Source organism: Saccopteryx bilineata, chromosome 2 (assembly GCF_036850765.1).
Source record: "Saccopteryx bilineata isolate mSacBil1 chromosome 2, mSacBil1_pri_phased_curated, whole genome shotgun sequence".
Lineage (NCBI taxonomy): Eukaryota > Metazoa > Chordata > Mammalia > Chiroptera > Emballonuridae > Saccopteryx > Saccopteryx bilineata.
In genome coordinates this window covers 66,258,722-66,279,486 of record NC_089491.1, presented here as the reverse complement: position 1 = coordinate 66,279,486, position 20,765 = coordinate 66,258,722, and the positions used below count along the sequence as shown (strand labels likewise).

Here is a 20,765-nt window from a genome sequence, read left to right as displayed (position 1 = left end):
AGATAGTCAGACTCCTGCATGCACCCGACCGGGATCCACCCGGCACGCCCACCAGGGGGTGACGCTCTGCCTACCAGGGGGTGATGCTCTGCCCCGCCAGGGTGTCGCTCTGTTGCTACCAGAGCCATTCTAGTGCCTGGGGCAGAGGCCAAGGAGCCATCCCCAGCACCCGGGGCCATCTTTTGCTTCAATGGAGCCTCGCTGTGGGAGGGGAAGAGAGAGACAGAGAGGAAGGAGAGGGGGAGGGGTGGAGAAGCAGATGGGCGCTTCTCCTGTGTGCCCTGGCCGGGAATCAAACCCAGGACTTCTGCATGCCAGGCCAACACTCTACCACTGAGCCAACCGGCCAGGGCCAACACCTTCTAGTTTAACAGAAAATTGTTGTCATTAATTATGATAGCATTGAGCCCTGAAATGAAATGTAATTAGAACTGTTTAGTATTACTCAAGAAAGAGGATCTCTGCAGTATATTATTGTAGCATCATGGAATTTTAGAACACAAAGATACATTACTGACATTTTCCTGATCAGATGAATCTGACTATATAATTTGGCAGGTAAATCTGCTCTTGGTCTTAAACCTGTAAAGCTATCCTTTGTGAGCAATGCATAGCACACACTCTTACCAATAACAATTCTGTTAAAGTTTAATTTGCTCAGTAGGTGGCTGCAGAATAGTAATTTGTTAGTTATTGGCGAGAATTCAACTAAAAAGAAATTGGATGGTCCCAGAACACATACTTAAATTCTATCCCTCCAGAAAGAACACCACAGATGTGTTAGCATTACTACTGGCACAGATAGTATAAGGCATTCCGACATTTATTGACATTTTTTCATTTCAGTATTTTTCATCATTTCCTCAATTAGTATTGCTAGTTGCCCTACTAAGAATTTAATACTAAGCTCATTATTAAAGATGATGTACACTGTTTTACAGCATTCTGAAGCAGAACATTAAATGTCCATATTAAATTTAATCCAAGTGTGGGGGAAATCATTTCAGCATCTCTCAGGGGCTTTGCTGGCTCTCACGGAGAATAAGGTGGTGGTGCCTGTTGTACAGAGAGTTTCTCATAGGCAGGTGGAGCATTGGCAACCTGTGAGAATGAGAAAGGGAGAGGATGGGTCTGGCAACAGCGCGTATGTTTCTGGGAGAGCCACTAAGTTAAAATAGGTAGCGTCATATTTTTACTCTTGCTCTGAACTGAAACTTTTAAGTGTCCACATCTAATTCCAACCCAACAAGGTGATCATTGTTAAGTTTCTCAAGTATGTGTGTTGAAATATTGTTGGGGGAAAGAGTACAGAAAAATAGAACTAAGGGGCTTCCCAAAAGCTCAAAAACTTTTATGTACTTGGAATATCTTTGTCGGTAGAAGTCACAAACCCTAACTAATGAATTACTGAACCCTGTTCACAGACAGTAAATACATTGGATGTTTACCACATACATAAATCCTTGTAGTACTATCTAAAGGTCATTGCTACTATCAACAGAGCACAAATGTGTCAGGCCTTCATTTAAGGCTCACAACAATGCTAGAAATGTTTCCATGTTACAGGTTGGGAAATGAAGCATGGGGAGGTTAAATCACTTGCCCAAGGTCACACAAATAGTAATTTGTGAAGCTAAGAACAAAAACAGTCATTTGGCCCCAGAGTCAGTGTTTTCAACCATTTATGATACACTGCAACTATGAGCACTGTCCAACAGAAACTGCACCATATGCAATTATAAAATTTCTAGTAACCACATTAAAAAAATGAAGAGGTAAAATTTATCTTAGTAATATATTTCATTTAACTCACATATCAAAATATCATTTCAACATGTAACCAATATAAAAATCATTAATGAGGCCTGATCTGTGGTGGCACAGTGGATAAAGTGTCGACCTGGCAACACTGAGGTCACCAGTTCAAAACCCTGGACCTGCCTGGTCAAGGCACATATGGGAGTTGATGCTTCCTGCTCCTCCCCCCTTCTCTCTCTCCTTCTCTCTCTCCTCTCTAAAATGAATAAATAAATAAAAATATTTTTTTAAAAATAAAAATCATTAATGAATTATTTATATTCTTTTCTTTATACTAAGTCTTTGAAATCTAGAATGTAGTACAGTACATCTTAATTCAAACTACTATGTTTTAAGTGCTTAATAGGCACATGTGGCTACCCAGTTGGATATCACAGTTCTATACAATTAATAGTAGGTCTTTTATTTTCTCCCTTAGCTATACCTATGTTCAAGACATAGACAAATATACTCAAAACAGAAGACAGAATGATATTGTATCCAGAACCAACTTCTTCCTTTGGATCCTATATGTAAGGTTCTCATTATCGACCCTGGAAATTTTTGGTATGAAAAAACATGATTTAACCCTTTGAGTAGTGAGTTTTTTTCATGCTCGTTGATCCTGCCAAGAGCGTTTTGGTGTGTTTTTTTTCAGAAAATGAAATTAGTTTCATTTATAGTTTTATTAACTTAAAATCATGTTTTTTTGATAACCAACATATGGAAACAAGAAGAACATACATTTGCCTTTTTTAAATGTTGGTTTACACATTTTAAAAATAAATTGATCGTAGCGTGGATGGTCAGGAGGCACAAGGACACACATGAACGTTCGTACTACTCAAAGGGTTAAGGAAATCTCTGTGCTTCCCTTGTTTTTTCCCCCCTTTATTTATAGATATAACATAAAATTTACCATTTTAACCAATTTCAGGTGTACAGTTTAGTAACATTAAATACATTTACATTGTCCTTGCTTTTTAAATGGGAATAATTTTACATTTGAGTTAAAAGTAGTCATAACATGAAAACACCAAAGATCTGTCCCAACCTACCACAGGTTCATAATTGTTCTCTTGAAAAGGCAGTTTGGTGTCCTGGTGACCAAGCCCCTCACGTGGACGTCTTCCTGCTAAGATACTTTGAGTACCAGCATAAAGTCTTTTGTCCTGAAATGTAAATTCATGAAGGTCAGTGGGTGAGAAAAAAATAATTGAGTCCATTAAAGAAATGAGAAAGAAAGTAAAGTTTCAAGAATGTGGGTTTTTTTCTTTTTAAGAATGGGTTTTAATCTTGGTTCTGCCACATACTGTTTGTCCCCTCTGAATTCCAATTTTTGCATCCATAATCCGAAAATAACATCACCTACCTCTCAGAGTTGTTGCAGGAATTAACTAAAGGCAAAGCAACTGGTACAGTGCCTGACACCCATTAGTCAATGAATATTTTTAAAGGCAAGGAGAAAAAGTCAAATCTAAAAAGTGAATCTTGGCCCTTGACAGTTGGTGCAGTGGTAGAGCCTCAGCCCGGCGTGTCGAAGTCCTAGGTTTGATTCCCGGTCAGGGCACACAGGAGAAGCAACCATCTGCTTCTCCACCCCTCCCTTTTCTCTCTCTCTCTTTTTCTCTCTCCCACCCCTCCTGAAACCATGGCTCAAATTGTTGGAGCAAGTTGGCCCCAGACACTGAGGATGGCTCCATGGCCTCGCCTCAGGCACTGAAAAAGTTCAGTTGCGGAGCAATGGCCCCAGATGGGCAGAACATGGCCCTGTAGAGGGTTTGCTGGGTGGATCCTGGTCAGGGTACATGCAGGAGTCTGTCTCTGCCTCCCTGCCTCCTGCCTCTCCCTTAAAAAAAGAATATTAATCAATTAATTGATTAATTAGTTAAGAATCTCAGAATTATTGCAAATAGAGTAGATCAGAGCGAGTGAGGCAGAAGCTGGTATCACAGTGAGGATGAGCATATACAATGTGACAGCAGGAATACACTCTATTTCTGTCTTTGCCACAATGACAGCAAAATATCTTAAATACTATGAATGCACACGCTGTGATAGAGATGCTGTGGTGATAGCCCCAAACTCCCAAGCCAAGTTGCAACAATGATTACAGGTCAGTCTAAGGCAGCGGTTCTCAACCTGTGGGTCGCAACCCCGGCAGGGGTCGAACGACCAAAACACATGCGACCCCTGTGTTTTGGATGTTCGACCCCCACCGAGGTTGCGACCCACAGGTTGAGACCCACTGGTCTAAGGCTAAGTTATGCACTCTGAGTTACTGGGGGGAGGATGAGTAGAAGTTCAGTGTTTTGCATAAGGTTAGAGGGTGATGCTCTTTATCCCTCAACTAGAATGACAACAGTGTGTACCAGACAGAGACCCAAACCAAAGTGGAGACTGCAGGAGCAGTCTACCTTGGTGAGATGGAGTATTTCATCACTGACATTGTTTTAAAATCACTGACATTTTGTGATAATTAAAAACAGGCTTTTAGTTGTTTTTATGATTGTTAAATTCTCTACAACAGTGGTTCTCAAACTTTAGCATGCACCAGCATCTCCTGGAAGGCCTGCTAAACACAGTGCTGGGACCACACCCAGAATTTCTGACGTAGTCTGGGTCTGGGGAGGCCCATGAACTTGCATTTTAACAGGTTCCCAGGTGATGACACTGGTCCAGGACCACACTGAGAAGCACTGCTCTGCAGACAATGCACCTTCCTATTGTCTGCATCTGGGGCAACTCAGCTCCACTGAGATACTTAGTGGGACCAGGCTGGTAATGTCAGGGGATCAAGTGGGTCAGGTGGGGCCATAGGAAAGAAGGGCATGTATATCCCACCTAAAGGGACACCTGCTGCATAGCTGCCAGTTTTTCCCAGATCTTTTGATTTTTTAAAAAAGAAACCAGAAATCAAGATTTTTATGTAAAATGTTACTTTAAATGTTGGCACCTTATTCAATTTTTAAAAATACAGGCCCAAACATATCTGTGAGCCAAATCCAGCCAGTGGGGCACCAGCAGCATACTCTCTGTGGCCCTGGCTGAGGGAGGCTGGAGCAGGGAGGGTATGCAGCTGACCGTGGCTCTTCGGATCACGGCTGATCAATGGGGTCTGTCTACCAGGTTGGACAAGAAGGACATCAAGGCAGGTTTCCAAGAGAGGAGAAGTGTTTGGAACATCAACTGGATGAGGCCACACACTGATTGGGCTGATAGCCACATAATCTGCAGACTGTAAAGTAGTTTTCCTAAATTTCCACGTGAAATAATTACTGACCCCACTACCTGGAAGGATATATGCCCAAGGACCCTAATCTTGACAAAAGGATAGAGGGAGGTTCTCCTCTCCCCAGCTCCCAGGGATATACCTCAGAAAGGATGTCTTATGTGTTATCTCCCTTTACTCAATAATTGCTTTTATTCTTCTTCGTTGTTTTTTAAATCTCTCACGTGCCATAAAGTGCATTTTAAATTTAGGTTCCTGGGTCTCACCATCAGAGCTGGTCCTAGAATATGCATTTTAGCAGAACCCAGGCGATTCGAGCACAGAAGCGCCTGACCATGCGCTGAGAAGCAGAACACATGAGACATGAGTGTAAAATTTTCTCCAAGGATCAAAAGTACTGCGTTCTAAACTTCCAAGTGAAAGAGTAAAACTGGAAAATACAAAAAGCAACTTACAATGCCTTACAAATCATTTTCCTGAAGAAACACATTGCTGAGAGAAACAGTGTTTCCTTTCAAAATATCTTGTTCGCCAAGGGAGAAGCTTCAGAACTTAATTCCCAGCAGCCACACTACCATTCCTGTGTTCAGTGAAAGTGGGAAAGTTGGCATTTCAACGCTCAGTGAAGGCTGTTAAAGGTGGACTAGCGCAGACATCCAGCGCTTGCCTTTATTGTCATTTCTGTACTTCTGTTTTAAAATGAAAACAGAATCACCAAAGAGAGACAGTGGAGGTGATTATGTAATTAAATGCAGTACTCAATGTACTAGTTTACATAATTTTTTTTACTATATTTCTTAGACTGCTGATTCCAAGCCTGGCATTTCAGGAGATAGAAAAATCTCAAAACAAGCAGTTTTAAAAATAAATAACAGAGAGCATTTTTAGACAGTAGAAAACAAGGGCAGATAAACACATAAAAATTCCAGAAGCTGAAAATCACTGACTGATGTGGACCTAGAGTAATGGACCATGATAGATTGAACTTGAACCTTACCAAGCAAAATGTTAAGACTCTCTGTTACTCTTAAACTGAATGAGTTTAAGATGAGAGTGTTGAAGCAGAAAGGATAAAAAAATGTCTTTCTGCCCAGTATTATCTATCCAGCTGGCATTGTAGACCATTGGGAAATGGGTACCAACATTTGTAGAACTTCTACTCCTTGAAAACTAAATCATTGTGACTTTTTATATACAAACATAGAATGAATAAAAACTATATAGAAATATATATATAAATAAAAACTGATATATGTCATGTTGTATATCATGTCTAGGTATAAAACAGAGCAAATGAGGTCTAGAGGAGTTAAAATCTAATCTAAGGTCACCAAGCCAGTCAATGACAGACAATGAGACCAAAGCCCGATGCCATGCAGTTGGGTAACTGCTGCGTGCCAGGCACTGCTTAGCACTGGAGGTGCAGAAATGAATAAGAAAAGTCCCCATTTCAGTTCATAAATGGAGGGAAGAAAGGGGGTGGAAGAGACAAATAGTAAATAGCCAAAGTACAAGACCATGTCATAACCCTGTGCTAGAGGTACAAATAGAGTTTTGTGGCAGAGAGCAAAGGCCCCTGCCCCCGAAATAACCTGTTGTGGACAGCCACAGAGAGGTGTGCTATGAGCAGGAGTCTTATCCCTAACCTCCTAGCCCAAAGCTTTCTTACAGAAGTTGGTTTGGAGTCTTAATGCAGACTCAGCAACTTCTCTTCCTTACACAATTGTCAGCACACTGGAGGGCTGCTGCTCAATGGGCATGTCAGCCCCCAAACGCACCGGTCTTTCATGGTTTGTATTTGGGACACTCTGGCAAGATGGGTATTAGAAACAGGGACACATGGGACTGCCCAAGCTTTCTGGCAAGGAGGAAAAGAATTTGAAGCTACAGCTCTCACCTTCCCCTTCTCCACTTCCACCTGCCAAGCTACTGCCACCCACCCACAGCAATCCTCCCTTCCGGCGCAGAACTGTTTCCTCTGAATGACATGCTTCTGAATGAGGGGTAGGACTTTCCAACATCCTTTGTAAAGGTAATTTTTTTCCATTATTTATCAACCTCAGAAGATTTCAGATCTGTAATAACAAGAAAGAGAGACAGGAGAGAGAGAAGAGGGAAAGAGAAATGCAATTCTCCTTTTATTCCACTGCTCACTTTGGAAAATGCTTTTCAATACTTAAGTGCTAATGTGCTACCTGGCTTTGAAGTGAGCTTTGTGTAACCTGTCGTTTTTTTTATAGTTTAGAGACTCTGTTGATGTCTATCATTTGTGGAAGATCTGAAGACTGGATGGTGTCACTTGTTAGCTTCCTGATCATATGGTAGAGAAGAAAAAAAATCTTATTAAAACCACATTGGCCATCCCAGGACATGGAAACAACCAAAAAGCCCATCAATAGATGACTGGATAAAGAAGATGTGGCACATATACACTATGGAATACTACTCAGCCATAAGAAATGATGACATTGGAACATTTACAGCAAAATGGTGGGATCTTGATAACATGATACGAAGCGAAATAAGTAAATCAGAAAAAAACAGGAACTATATTATTCCATACGTAGGTGGGACGTAATAGTGAAACTAAGAGACATTGATAAGAGTGTGTTGTTTCCGGGGGGGAGGGGGGAATGGGAGAGGGAAAAGGGGTGGGGAGGGGCACAAAGAAAACAAGATAGAAGGTGACAGAGGACAATCTGACTTTGGGTGGTGGGTATGCAACATAATTGAACGACAAGATAACCTGGACTTGTTATCTTTGAACATATGTATCCTGATTTATTGATGTCACCCCATTAAAAGAATTATAAAAAAAAAACAAAAAACAACAAAAAAAAAACACATTGGCCATCAAAGGAAGATGGCACCTGTTAAAAACCTGACGGTCCTTTGTGTCACTGGGGAGTGAATGGTTGCTCACTTCACTGATGGCTAGATGGGTCCTAGGTATATTAGGTTCCACGGTATGACCGAGTTATAAGGATCCCCAGGCAACCTGAGAGGAAAGGGTGAAGAGGCAAGGTGAGAGGAGCAGCAGCTAAGTGGAGGAACAGAGGCAGTGAGAATCCCCAGTAGGACTGGTAGACCTGGAGTGTCTTAGATGCTACTCTTTGCTGTGCAGAAGGACCATGAACTCTGCCCCTGCGCCCCACAAACTATCAGTGCTCAGCTACACATGCAGCCTGGCGCTCAAGTTTGCTCTAACTGGAACCAAAGAGGAACCAAGCTCCTGGTTGGGGTTGATGCCTGTGCAAAGGCCAAGGAATAGTGGCAAGAAGTACAAAGAAAAGAAAGATTCAGCAGGACCAGGAATCAAAACTAGAGGTAATCATGAGAATGTTCCCCTGCGACCCAGAAATTCAGAGAGAGAAGAGGGAGCAGGATCCTGGATTTGGAAGGATCCCAGCAGTGGGAGCTTCACCAACCTTCAAGCTCCTGTATCCGCTTCGTCGTCTGCAATACCAGCAGCCAAGGAGCAGGAAAAGTCCCAGGATCACTGTCAGGATGCCAATCCTTGCAGCCCTGGACCAAGAGATAGACAAATCCATCTTGGTACAGAAGCCTTATTCCACATTGTAAGCAAATATTCTTCTCTCTTCACACAGACTTTGCCAGCCCCGAACAGCACCATCCAGTGCTCAGGTAGTTTCCTACCACACAGCACACTGGGCAGCCACCAGACCTCCAGCATCTGTTTCCAGGGACGGGACCCCTTCTAGGAGCCTCTAAGGTATGTGCCAACAGGAGCAGTGCTAACTGACATGGGCCCAAACACCCAAGTTCCTGGTTCAAGAGGTGACCCTCACGGGGACAATGTATTTATTGAGGCTGAATTACCTTTTCATCAGGCTGGTTTAAATCCTTTCCCCCAACTATCAGTTCACAAAAAGGAAAAGGAGATTAACATTGACTTAACATCTACTCTAAGCCAGGTACCATGCTAAACATTCCAGATACATTAGCTTATTCTCACAACAACCCTGTACGGTAGGCACCACTTATAAAACCCATTTCACAGATGAGGAAATAAAATGCAGAGGTTAAGCGCCTTGCTGATGGTTACACAAAGGTAGCATAGCATTTGGACTTGACCCTCCCTTGATCGTGTGTGTGCCCTGACTGTCTGTCCTTCCCCCGCACCTCACTCTTGGCCCATCTCCTCTCCCTTCCTGCCCTGACTGATGTTCCTAGACCCAGCACCACTGCCCCCAGTGTGATGGCAACCCACCCTGGCTTCTCTCACAGGCCTCCCTGTGGTGGCAGTCAGCAGTATGCTTGCTTGTTTCTTCTAGGAATGGAAAAAAGAGCTCCCAGAGGAGTTTTTTGTGTGTTTTGTTTGTTTTTTAATTTGTGTCTTCAGTGCCTAGAAAGGGTCAGGTACATGAGTGTTTCAAGAAATATTCCTTGAAGATGGGTGAATGGATGAATGGATGCACAGTTGTATGGGTGGCCAAACAAATGAATAAAAGATGAACAAATGAATTATGGCTGATTCCAAATTCATATCCTCTCCCCCATAACACCAATCTCTCTGAAAAAATAAATGGGCAATGTAATGTCTTCTTTTTCTTCTTAGATTTTTTATTTATTTGTTTTAGAGAAGAGGAGGAGGAGGAGAAAGAGAAAGAGGGTGGGGTGGGGGTAGGAGCAGGAAGTATCAACTTCCATATATGCCTTGACCGGGCAAGCCCAGGATTTTAAACCAGCAACCTCAGTGTTCCAGGTCGACACTTTATCCACTACACAACAACAGGTCAGGCCTGTCTTCTTCTTTTTTTAAAAAAACTTTATTTATTGATTTTAGAGAAAGAAGAGAGAAAGACAGACAGACAAAAACATCCATCTGTTACTATATGTGCTCTGACCAGGGATCAAACCCACAATCATGGCATATTGGCACAATGCTCTAACCAACTGAGCTATCTGGCCAGGGAAATTAATGTCTTCTTCAAGTGACTATTTACAAATCTGTGGATTTCTGGCAAAATGTTACTTTAACCTCTTGTGAGTCGTTGGCATGCTAATGAGAATAAAGAGACCGACAAATTGGCACAAGGCTAGTTTTGGTTGGGGATGGAGAGAGGTGATAAAGAGAAGGTAAGAGCTAGGGAACTGGCCACTGAGGGCTTAGAGCTTGCACATTCTGACTGAAGGGATGGAAGTAGGACTTGCAGGATTTAGGGGCCTCTGAGACTGTAACTGTCACATCGGGAAGCCGGAGCCCGGCCCAGCTAGGATGTGTGTCCTATGTTTATGCTCAGCTAAGCAAGCTGCTCTCTGGCCTCCACCTGCTCCAGGAATACAGTGCCGGTCACCAAGGACTGGATCAGAGATGGGTTAGTGCTTGCTGATGACTCTTACCTGAGTGCCCTGGGAGAGGCACCTCAGAACGGAGCTGGAGGGAGAGCCGTGGGGAAGTGACCCCTCTCGCCAGGCTGGTTTCCAAGTCAGAGGCCAGGTAACATTTACGGGCCAGGCACACTGTAGATAGTTAGTAAGTACTTCCCAGCTGGCCAGGCACAGATTACTACAAGAAGTAAAAGCATGGGGGCTCTGGCCTGGGGAGAAGAGCCGGAGCTGAACCTGGAGAAAATTGTGGCATCCCTGAGAACGCTCTGCTCCTCAGCAGCAGGACGCAGTCCAGCATTCAAGCCAGCTTTTTAGGCCCTGTGCCCAGTGGCCCGTGGGAAGCATCACTCACCCTGTTTCCAAGGCCTGGGCCTCTGCTTTCCCTGCATAACATTGTCAATTAGCTAATATCTGCCTGATTTTCCACTTCGCAGCACGAGCATCAGCCACATGGAGAGTGCAGCCTTCTATCTGCAACTTGCTGAAGAAAGACTCGGCAGAGCTGGGTGGTTTGCGAGACTGAAACTGCAGGCAAAACAAGGTCTAACTGAGGCTTCTCCTGGAGAGACCTTGCCCAGGACCACCTCCATCTCCAGACTGCTGACGGACCATGGGGACCCAAATCGGGTAGAGAGAAACACGGGTGACAGGGCTGGATAAAACTGTCACCTAATTATGCAGCCTGGTCCACCCATTTTATATCACAACTCTGAAACCTACCACAATTCATCAGCACCACCACCACCTCCAGGTTACCCTACCATTTACAGACCCCCCATCCTCGTGACAGGCCTCTGAGGTACATCTGATGTTCACTTCACAACTGACAGCCCAAGACTTCAGGCTGGTAAAACGCCTAAGGTTGTATAACAGGTAAGTGGAAGAACCAGCTTCCACAGCACCTGGCCGGTGGCACCCAGAGACCAGTGCTAGAATTTGGGTCAAAGCCAGGTTTCCCATCGCCAGGGCCAGTGCTTTTCCTGCTGTATCACCCTGTCCCGAAAAGAAGCTGTCACATGGAGCGTCTCGTGGGCTTTTGTGACTGGAGGCAGCTGATTCATTCCCAGCGTGCCAGGGAATTCCCAGCATGCTCTGATTTTACCCTCCAGGTCTGTGGTTATCCCCTTGAACATCACGACACAGACAGAGCTCTGTTCCAGCCCTTTACACACAGTCATGCTGTGCTCACACACCCAGAGGGCCTGAGGAGAGCAGGAAACACCAGCACTTGCTACACGCACCAGGAGAACCCGCTAACCAGCTAGGCTGGGGCCTCAGCATGTCACCCAAATGTGTACCGTCTGTGGTGGCATCACGTGAGATGTGTGTTAAAGTGTAGATCCTGAGCCCCCACTCCCAGTCCTACCAAAGCTCCTCTGGTGGCAGCGCCCAGGAAACGCATTTCTTTAAGCTCCACGGATGACTTACGCCCTCTCAACTGAGAGAACCCCTCTCTACTGAGCTTTCAGAGTAGAGTCTGTTGAGTCCTCACACAGAAGCTGAAACAATATCCTCCTAAATACCATTGTGCAGCGTACCCTGCAAAGAGTATACTTTTGCTCTTGGGACATTTTTTCACATCTGGCCACCCCTACCCTCCAGTTGACCATACAAGGATGTGAGAACATCCCTCCCCCTGGGTTTTTGAGAAAGTGCTCCCAGCCTGGATGCTCCCTCCATGCCTGGCTGGGCCCCAAAGCTCGTTCACTCTAGGAAAGATTTGTCAACAGTTCTTTCCCAGGGGAGAGTAGGTTTGCAGGAAGTTGTCAAAAGACCACTTAAGAGAGAGTCCAAATAAAAACCCACTTCCTTGTTTGTCCGGTTGGGATCCCCGCCGAAAGGGCGGGGCCCCCTCCCTCCACCACACCCGGACACGCAGGCGTGTCCCTGCGGCCCGTGCTCCGTCACAGCACTCACCGTATGTGCTCTCTCGGCGAAATGATTCTCTTCCCTGACTCTTCTACTAGACTGTAAGGTTATTTTCAAGGCAAGAATAGCATCTTGGGTGGGTTATACAATGCTTAGCTCTTAGAAATGCTTAATCGTATAAATATTTTTAACTGATTCATAACACCAAACACCTTTCCATAGTGTAAAGTTGTGATATAAAGGCTCTGAGCACCGCCTTCACCCTGCAGACAGCCCGCCCTGCATCCCCACTTGTTTGGCAGCTCTCCTTTGTTCCACCTGCAGAACACGTTCTAAGTCTGAGAGGAATAGTCAGAACGTGGCTTGAAGAAAAAGGTAACTTGCCTCAGACGTATGTTTTTCAGCCTGGGAAACTACAGCAAAGGCCTAATAGCCAAGAATGCAGAAAAATGGCCAGAGCAGGCCTGGCCTGTGGTGGCGCAGTGGATAGCGTCGACCTGGAACACTGAGGTTGCCTGTTTGAAACCCTGGTCTTGCCTGGTTAAGGCACATACGACGAGCAAGCAACAACTAAAGTGAAGCAACCATGAGCTGATCCTTCTCACTCCACCACCTCTCCTCTCTCTGTAAAATCAATAAATAAAATCTTTGAAAAAATGGCCAAAGCCAACTTTTACCACTCCTGTCACCTTGCCTGCTTGGCCTCTGAGAAGCTGTGTGAGCCCCTGTGGGACCACAGGGTCTTCTTACCCCATTGCCAGTGTTTACTCTCTGGAGAAATGAGCACTAGAGACATTTATGGATAGGTGTGTGCCGGTGGCATTCAGAGGCTGTGTTAGCAAAAGTTCTGAACTTACTCTTCAGCTGTGATGTAGGAGTGTCCACGCCCTCTCTTGAGGTGCCCGTAGGCGTGGTGGGCCTCTGCACTCGGCATGTTGCGGAGTCGCGGGACACCTAACAGCAGAGGCACACGGGCATCATTCACTGTATCCAGAGCACCCTCGCTCACCGTCTCCTAGACCCACAAAGACATTCCCCGGTGACCAGTAATGAGAGCTGGGGCCTCTGGCTTCTCTTTGTGAGAAAAACAGAAATTGCTCAGTTTTCTAACCCCTTCCACCCCCTGAAAATTAAATTCAAAGAAGAAACTTTTCATTTGCCTTCAGTTTGACTCCATAACATAAGCTGTAGAGAAACAAGCGAATAAAAAGCATTTTTATTAGTCCTTACTGTCTTTGGCCCAAACTTGTGGTTAATAAAAGGACTTATGTTTTTCCAAAGGTGTTATTTAATATCAATGCTTGGACATGTATGATGACATAATGTATGTGGCCAAACACAGCATCATCCCAGCCCAATTTCCAACAAAGGGAACCGCCCGTGCAGGTGCCTGGTTAGTCCACATTCACTCTGCCCAAAATAAGCTGAAGAAGTCCACAGTCCAACTTTCCTAACAATTTGTTGCCCATCCCACTAAAATCAATTTCTGCTTCTCTCTTGTTTAAGTCTCATGACTAGTATTAAAATATATACATCTATTTCTATTATGACATACAAAATATATTTTAAAATATATATATATACAATGTCTGTGTTGTGTTTTTATATGTGTAGATACTTATAATACAACAATGTAAACCATAATTCAAATAGACAAACAAAAGCTCATGAACTGCAGCGGTCATGAGGAAGGTGTGCTTGTTAAAAACCAACTATGGCTTCTCTTCTCTCCTTGCTATTATGTATTTTTCTCTTATTATTCTCATGAATTTCAAAGGTCTGATCCCCATAGAATTATTTTAATGCGTCCGTTTAAATCATCAGGGAAGAAGTGGGAGAGCAGAGTGGGGAATTCAACACATGAACCCTTTCCATTGGGGCCTTTTCATGTGTATTTCCCCTTCCCGGTGGGAAGAACAAACTGCCGTTGAATTCACTGACCAGCGCAGGTGAATCCCGCAGGAGTGAATCCTGTATTCAAAATAACAAACAAAATTCAACTGCCTCTGTGTTCAATTGTTTTTGTAAACCTATACCTCCAGTTCAGAGCCTTTGCAAACAGTGTAGGGACAGCAAGTGCCCCTCACCCACCCGAACCAGGAAAAGCAGTCCTTCAAGTGACAAAATGACGCTGCCCCAAAGCAGGCTTTTCCTGGCCCTCTGCTCTGCTGCTTGGCTGTCTAGATTTTGTAAATTTTAGAAGTTGGAGAATTATAAACATTGAGGAGAAATTCTGCTGATGGTCAACTGTCAGGGAAGCAGTGAGGTGGGGTGGAGGAGTCCACCAGAATCAGTCATGTGGTGGGATTCAAATAATTTAACAACCGGTTCTCTGCCCCAATGACTGTGTTAAGTAAAAAAAAAAAAAAAAAGATATACTGGAAGGTAGTTTATTATTTCATGCATTGAATACTTAAATAAGAACAATAAAAGAGGTGCATAAAACTAGATTATGTTATAAAACATTTTAAAATATTAATGAAAGAATATTAAATAATACCTGACAAAGAACAATAAAATTTATTTAAGATATTGCCATACTGCTTCTTGATGGGCGTGCTCACTTGCAATTTTCTTCACCTATGGATGGAATGAACATTACTACGGGCGCTTAGACTACACTGTTGGCAGATGAATGTTTAAAAAGAGTAAGGAATGTAAATTTGTGATTTTTACACTGGGCAGCTGCCCAGGTGCCCACCTTAGAGAGAACCCTGATTACAAGTGCCATTTTAACAACTGAGTCGCAGAACTCAACAAAAAATTAGGTATCAGTTCTGCCGAACCAGTGTGAACCGGCTGAATCCCACCACTGACCAGACTCTCCCAAACCCGGTTCTGAAAGAATAGGACAACTCCACATGAGGAGGCAATGTTCTTACCTTCCTGGATGGGACTGTCTCTGTCTGCAGCTGGCCTGTGTGTGAAATTGCTTCTACGCTCTTGATCTTTCTTTCTTTTTTTCCCTGGTCTTGAGTCCCATGTTAGTCACAAGTTTGGGTTTATAATGGGGTCATCTGTGATTGCTTAATTGGCGTGAATGAAAACAACTTCATTCCTCCCCTCAAATAATCACAGCTCACTGTGGCCTCTGTTTTCTCCAACTCAGGGTTTCATCTTAAGAAAGCCATTTATTTTAACTGCTGGTCTCTCCTCTGTAAACTTGCTGGTTAAAATATAGGATGCCCAGTTATGTTTGAATTTCAGAAAAACAGTAATTTTTAGTATAACTGTGGCTCATTTTTTTAGTATAAATATGTCCCACTTACTACATAAGACATATTTTTACTAAAGAAATGTTTTATGATTTGTCTGAGATTTGATGTAACTGGGCACCTTACATCCTCCCTAATCGCACCTCAGAGGGTTGAAGAACCTTTAGGCTTAGACTAGAGATCACCTAGGCCCACCCCCTTCTGATCAAGAAGCGGAAATAGAAGATCCCTAAAACTTCCTAAACTGAGCTGCCTGATTTCTTTGTGATAGTCTCAGAGATAACTGTCCTCAGGGGAGAGTGGGCTTCCTACATTTGCAAGAGGCAAACAAAATTTTCTCTTTGAAGGTAGCATTCAACTAAAACCTGGGCTGCTTCGACCTGACATGATAATCTACCCTGATTGTCAGATGTGTATAGTGCAAGAGCATTTCAGGGGGACAGATGGTAACCTTTGCTCACCAGCTCTCTGTAACACTGTGAACAAACAAAACACCTATGAATTATGGAGGGATAATTCATGAATTCATGAATCTGAGCATTCTCATCCCCTGGGGACTTAAATTATATGGCCACTAAATTCCCATTCCCCATAACATCTGAGGGCCCCACTCCTTCCAGATACTATGACTTTTCCGTTTCCACTTGGGATTGTCCTGTATGCGGGCATTATTGAACTACTGCATACTGGATAAAGGAGAGACAAAACAGAGAGAGGAGTGTTGATTCTTATTAGATGAGACAGGAAAAGCCTTTCTGGAAAGGAGAAAAAACATAAATTGAGACCTAAATGAGGGGAAGAAGTCAGCCATATGAAGATGGAGGAAGGGCATTTCAGACAGAGAACAAGTGCAGAGGCCCTGGGGCAGGATAAAAGAACACGACTTAGTCTGGAACCCCAGGAATGAGGCCGATACAGGAGATTTTGTTTAAAAATCAGGAAGAATACAAGCTCTTGGTGTCCAAGGTTTTGGGGAAAGCAACTTCAAGCTAAAACTTGGGGTTATGCCTAGTAGCTCTCAGAAGGCCTAGTGGTGGGTGCTGTTCTGAGCCAAGAAGCCAAAGGTTTGTGTGAACCTGGACTCTACAACAGGGCCCCTGGATGACTGGCAGAAAGACCAGAGAGGAGGGAGATACTGACCTGGATCTCAGGGGAAGGGGAAGCTCCCAGGTCTCATTCAAGCCCCCCAGCGATGGGTGCTAATTCAGAGGCCCTGAGTGCGCCTGGGCATTGTTCCAGGAAGGAGACCACAAAGCAGCTGGCATCATCCCCTTCCCCAGAGGGGGCTATAAGACCATACCCAGCCTGCTGGGGACACTATGACCTATCTGGAGACATACTCCCAGTTCCTCTGCTCTTTGGAGTTCAACAAGAAAGTCCTGATCGGATCTTACAAGAACACCTCTTTGGTTCTTTGAGTGGTTTGCAGCTTCTGAGGTACCCAGTCCTGTCAGGGTAAGTGCCTAGGAATGGCTGGGATGGCTTCTTCAAATTAGGGTTCCCAAGGAAGCTCTGCGTGAAAATCCTACCACACCCTGTTTCCTGGAAGTGCCCCGAGAAGCTCCCTTTAACTAGGCTCCTAGTCACTGTCCTCAGACTGGCCTAAGCCTCAGGCTCTAACGCAGGGCTAACCCAGACCAGCCCCTACCTGCCCTCATCCTCCATACTTCCTAGTGACAGTATAGCCCCACCCACACCCTCAGTCTAAAGCAGGGTTTCTAGAGTCCAAACTCCCTGCACTTCATGTCTTTGGTCTGTGTGACTGGGCAAATCATAAACCTCTTGGAACCTCATTGCCTTCATAAACAGTAGGGCTAATAAAAGTACTCCCTAGGTTAGTTGTGAGAGTTAAAAGAGATAGTGTTTACAAGGTGCTTGACACAGTATCTGGTACAGAATAAGTTTAGCAACATAGTGGGAACTGTTACATGAGGCTGCCTGACCCATGACCCCTTTGGCCCAGCTCAGGCTGCCTTGAGTTTGGAGATGGCCAGGCCACTTCCCCTGCCCCAGCTCCAGGGTTAGAGCTTGCTGGCTGGTTCTCTGCTGCCACCTGGTGGGCCTGGACTTGCACTACAGGCCCACCTGATGAAACGGCCCGCTGGAGAACTGACTGATGGCAGAGATGCCTCTTGGATCTTTTCAAAACCTTTCGGCTCCCAGTGCTCAGGGTCAAGGATCCACTTCACTCATCTTCCTTGGGACCTAGAAACTTCTTCAGTGCTAGTCACTGTTCTTGGATTTCTGTAGCCTCTGGCTCGGCCCCAGAGAGGCCCAGGCCAGGCCCGACTTGCCCTTCCTCCCCACAATTCTAGTGACTTCCTTTCTTCGCCATTTTTTCTCCCCACCATCCCCCCCTTCCCTCACCCTCACCCCCAGGCTGACAGCAGGGGCTCTAGAATCCAAACTTTCTGCACTTCACCTTTTCAATCTGTGTGACATTGGGGTATGTGGGTTTTTGCTTCTTTACACACACCCCAGCAGAAAATTCTAGGGTGTTATAGGACTGCTGTTAAGTGGGGTTGATGCTGCTGCCCTTTGGTAGGAGAAGCTGAACAAACACAACTGGCAGAGAAGACAAACAGGCATAGCTGCAGGGTTGAGGCAGGCTGCAGGCAGTATTCCCCCTACACCCAGGGAGGTCCTGGACCCAGACAAAATGGCCTTCACTCTCAGCTCCTCTTATACCTGTGTGATCTTGGGCAAGTTACTTAATCTCTCTGAGCTTTAGCAGCATCACCTACAACATGGGAATACATAATAATCACAAAATTGCTGTGAGAATTAAATTGTGAAATAATATGTAAAATCATTGAGCACAGTGCCTAGCAAGTTGCTGAAGTTTGAGAAAGGCTGCTTCCTCTGGGAATCTCCTACAAATGTGCAAACGGCCTTGAGAGGGCGGGGCAGCAGGCGACCCTGTGAGCTGGCCAGCTGTGACCTGAGAGCTGTAGCACGCGTTCAGCTGACAGGTCCTTGCCTGTGGAGTAAAGGAGGCGGGACTGGGAAGTTCTGGAAGTGGAGAGGCTGTGGTGACATGAAGATGAAACAGAATGAAGGTGTGTCTACATGGGAAGCTAACAGGAGAGCCCTAGCAGCCTAGGGTGGGGGGTGAAAGAGTAGCTTCTGCTGGCCTCAGGCTGGATTCCCGGGAAGGAGATGGGAGGACATCCTCAGTTTCTACTTCAGTAGGAAAGTGTTCCAGGACAACTAGACAACTAGCGTGACCATCACCACCACCCCCTCACTCAACAGATACATACACACACACACACACACACACTCATACTCACGAGGGAAAACACCTGTGTTAGGTTTCCCAGCTGCAAGCACTTTGCATGATTAGTGCATGAGCAGGTGGCAGAAAGCCACGTGTGTGTCTCTGTGAAAAGCTATGGTGCTTTCCCTCAGGGGTGATTCTCCCAGATCACTCTACCGCCACTGCGAGGTGCAGTTCCCTGATTCCCTCAGCCACCACCGGGAGAAGCAGTTTTCCTGATTTCTTGCCCTCCATTGCAAAAAGCGGTTTTCCTTTATTTATTCACTCACCTGTCTTGGTGGGCCTCTAATAAATAAGAATGGCCTGATGCTTTCTGGTTCTGCAGTTCCTCTACCATCTGCCCAAATCCATTGTGAACCTGCCTGGCCTCAACCACCAGCATTACAAGCACACACACACAAACGTGCACAGAAGCCAGCTTCTGTGTGAGAACAATGGCTGAGGTTCCAAGGCTGTTCTGGTGGGCAGAGAAGGGAATCAATAAATCAGAAATGGAATTTAATGATCCCACGGTCACTTCTGAAAGTCTCGATCAATAAGGGTTGGACTGCAGGACTAAATTAGAATGACTTTTGGGGTGGAATCTATTGAAGGGTCAATCTCAATGTTCACTATAATGTGAGGTAAGGCTAAAGCCACTCAGAATCCCCAAGGTACAAGGGGGTATTGGTTCTTCTTGAGGAAAGAAGGCACAATAGAAGTTTTTCAGAGGAAGAAGAGATTCATTTGAGTCTAGAAAGGTAAGCAGGGGGGCACCAGGCATGAAGTGGAAGGGGAGCATTCCACGTGGAGGATAAATAGTCAGGACTTACGGTGAGAGTGAGAAGGTGACATTCAGATGGAGGAAAGCTCAGAAGCGTGGAACAGCCTGGAAGGTTTGGGAATGGCAAATAGCACAGGCTAGTGTTCAAAATACCAGACAGAAAGTGCAGACTTGGGGCCTGAATTTCAAAGCACTTAGAGCACTGTGATGAGGCTTTTGGACTTATTTTGCAGGATGCTGAGTCACTGGTTTTTAGCAAGGAAAAAATTGGGCTGACCAGATGTGGGCAAAACAGCTGTATTAGGCTTGTTCACTTGTACTTTGCATAATTAGTGCATGGAGCACATGGCAGCACCATGTGGGTATAGTCAATGTAGAGCTATGGGTACTTTCCCTCAGGGCAGATGGTGGATGGTGGATCATGGATTGCCTGCCTGCCACTATGAGGGGCCATTTTGCTGTTCATTTGCCTGAGAAGTGGTTTTCCTCTGACTGTTTACTTGTCTGCCATTTACTTGTCTGCTATTAAATAGGAATGGCCCAACACTTTCTGGCTCCACAGTTTCTCTACCATCTGCCTGAATCCAATGTGAACCTTCCTGGCCTTGGCCACTAGCATTACATCTGGCATAGTCAGCAAGATTCAGATTAGATTGGTATGAAGCTGCTGACACCCTTGAAGGGTGGGCTAGAAGAGTGTTCCTTGTTCTCCAGCATATGGTTCCTGGTAGCTCTCAGGTTGGAGGCTGTGTGGTAGGTGTTTCTTAACACCCTGCGAGAGGAAACCAAGAGCTCTGTGCAAGAGGCCGCCCGAGTTCAAGACCTCCAGGATAAGCTGCAGACTGAGTGCTGACAGCGGCAGGACTGCAACAGTTGCTGGAAAAAGAGGCCAACAGCTTTTGAGAGCTGCAGTGTGAGATGCCAGCTGAGCACCAACACTGCCTGGAACTGGAACAGTCTCTGGAGAAGGAATTGTGGTTTTGTGAGCTCCAGTTTGCCCTAGATGCTCAACATTGATAGTGATAGTTTTTAGAAAAACAACTTCAGATTGAAGAGCTCAAGTTCCAGCTTCAGGCTGAGAGCTGGCAGCCACAAAAACTGAAGTGAGCTCTGAGGATGGAGCTGCATCTGTGCTGGTGGAGTGGCTCTGAACTGGTGGTAGCAGGTGTTTCCAACTCCTCCTTTTCTGAGGAGGAGGTTCAGGCTGAAAATGCCATCTGCAGACTCATAGCTAGGCCGGTGGTCACCCAGAAGGTA

The 20,765-nt window shown here is 45.1% G+C and overlaps 1 protein-coding gene across 1 annotated transcript; it reads right to left on the bottom strand.

The window, feature by feature from the left end:
• Positions 1 to 805: 805 nt before the first annotated feature.
• Positions 806 to 15,208, bottom strand: MLANA (melan-A). The gene is made up of 5 exons (XM_066254741.1): positions 15,133 to 15,208; positions 13,108 to 13,204; positions 8,458 to 8,554; positions 2,856 to 2,969; positions 806 to 1,101 (listed from the first exon to the last, which is right to left on the bottom strand). The coding sequence occupies exons 2-5, from the start codon at positions 13,182 to 13,184 to the stop codon at positions 1,033 to 1,035; spliced, it is 357 nt and encodes a 118-aa protein (XP_066110838.1). The 5' UTR covers positions 13,185 to 13,204; positions 15,133 to 15,208; the 3' UTR covers positions 806 to 1,032.
• Between the last annotated feature and the right edge of the window lie 5,557 nt (positions 15,209 to 20,765).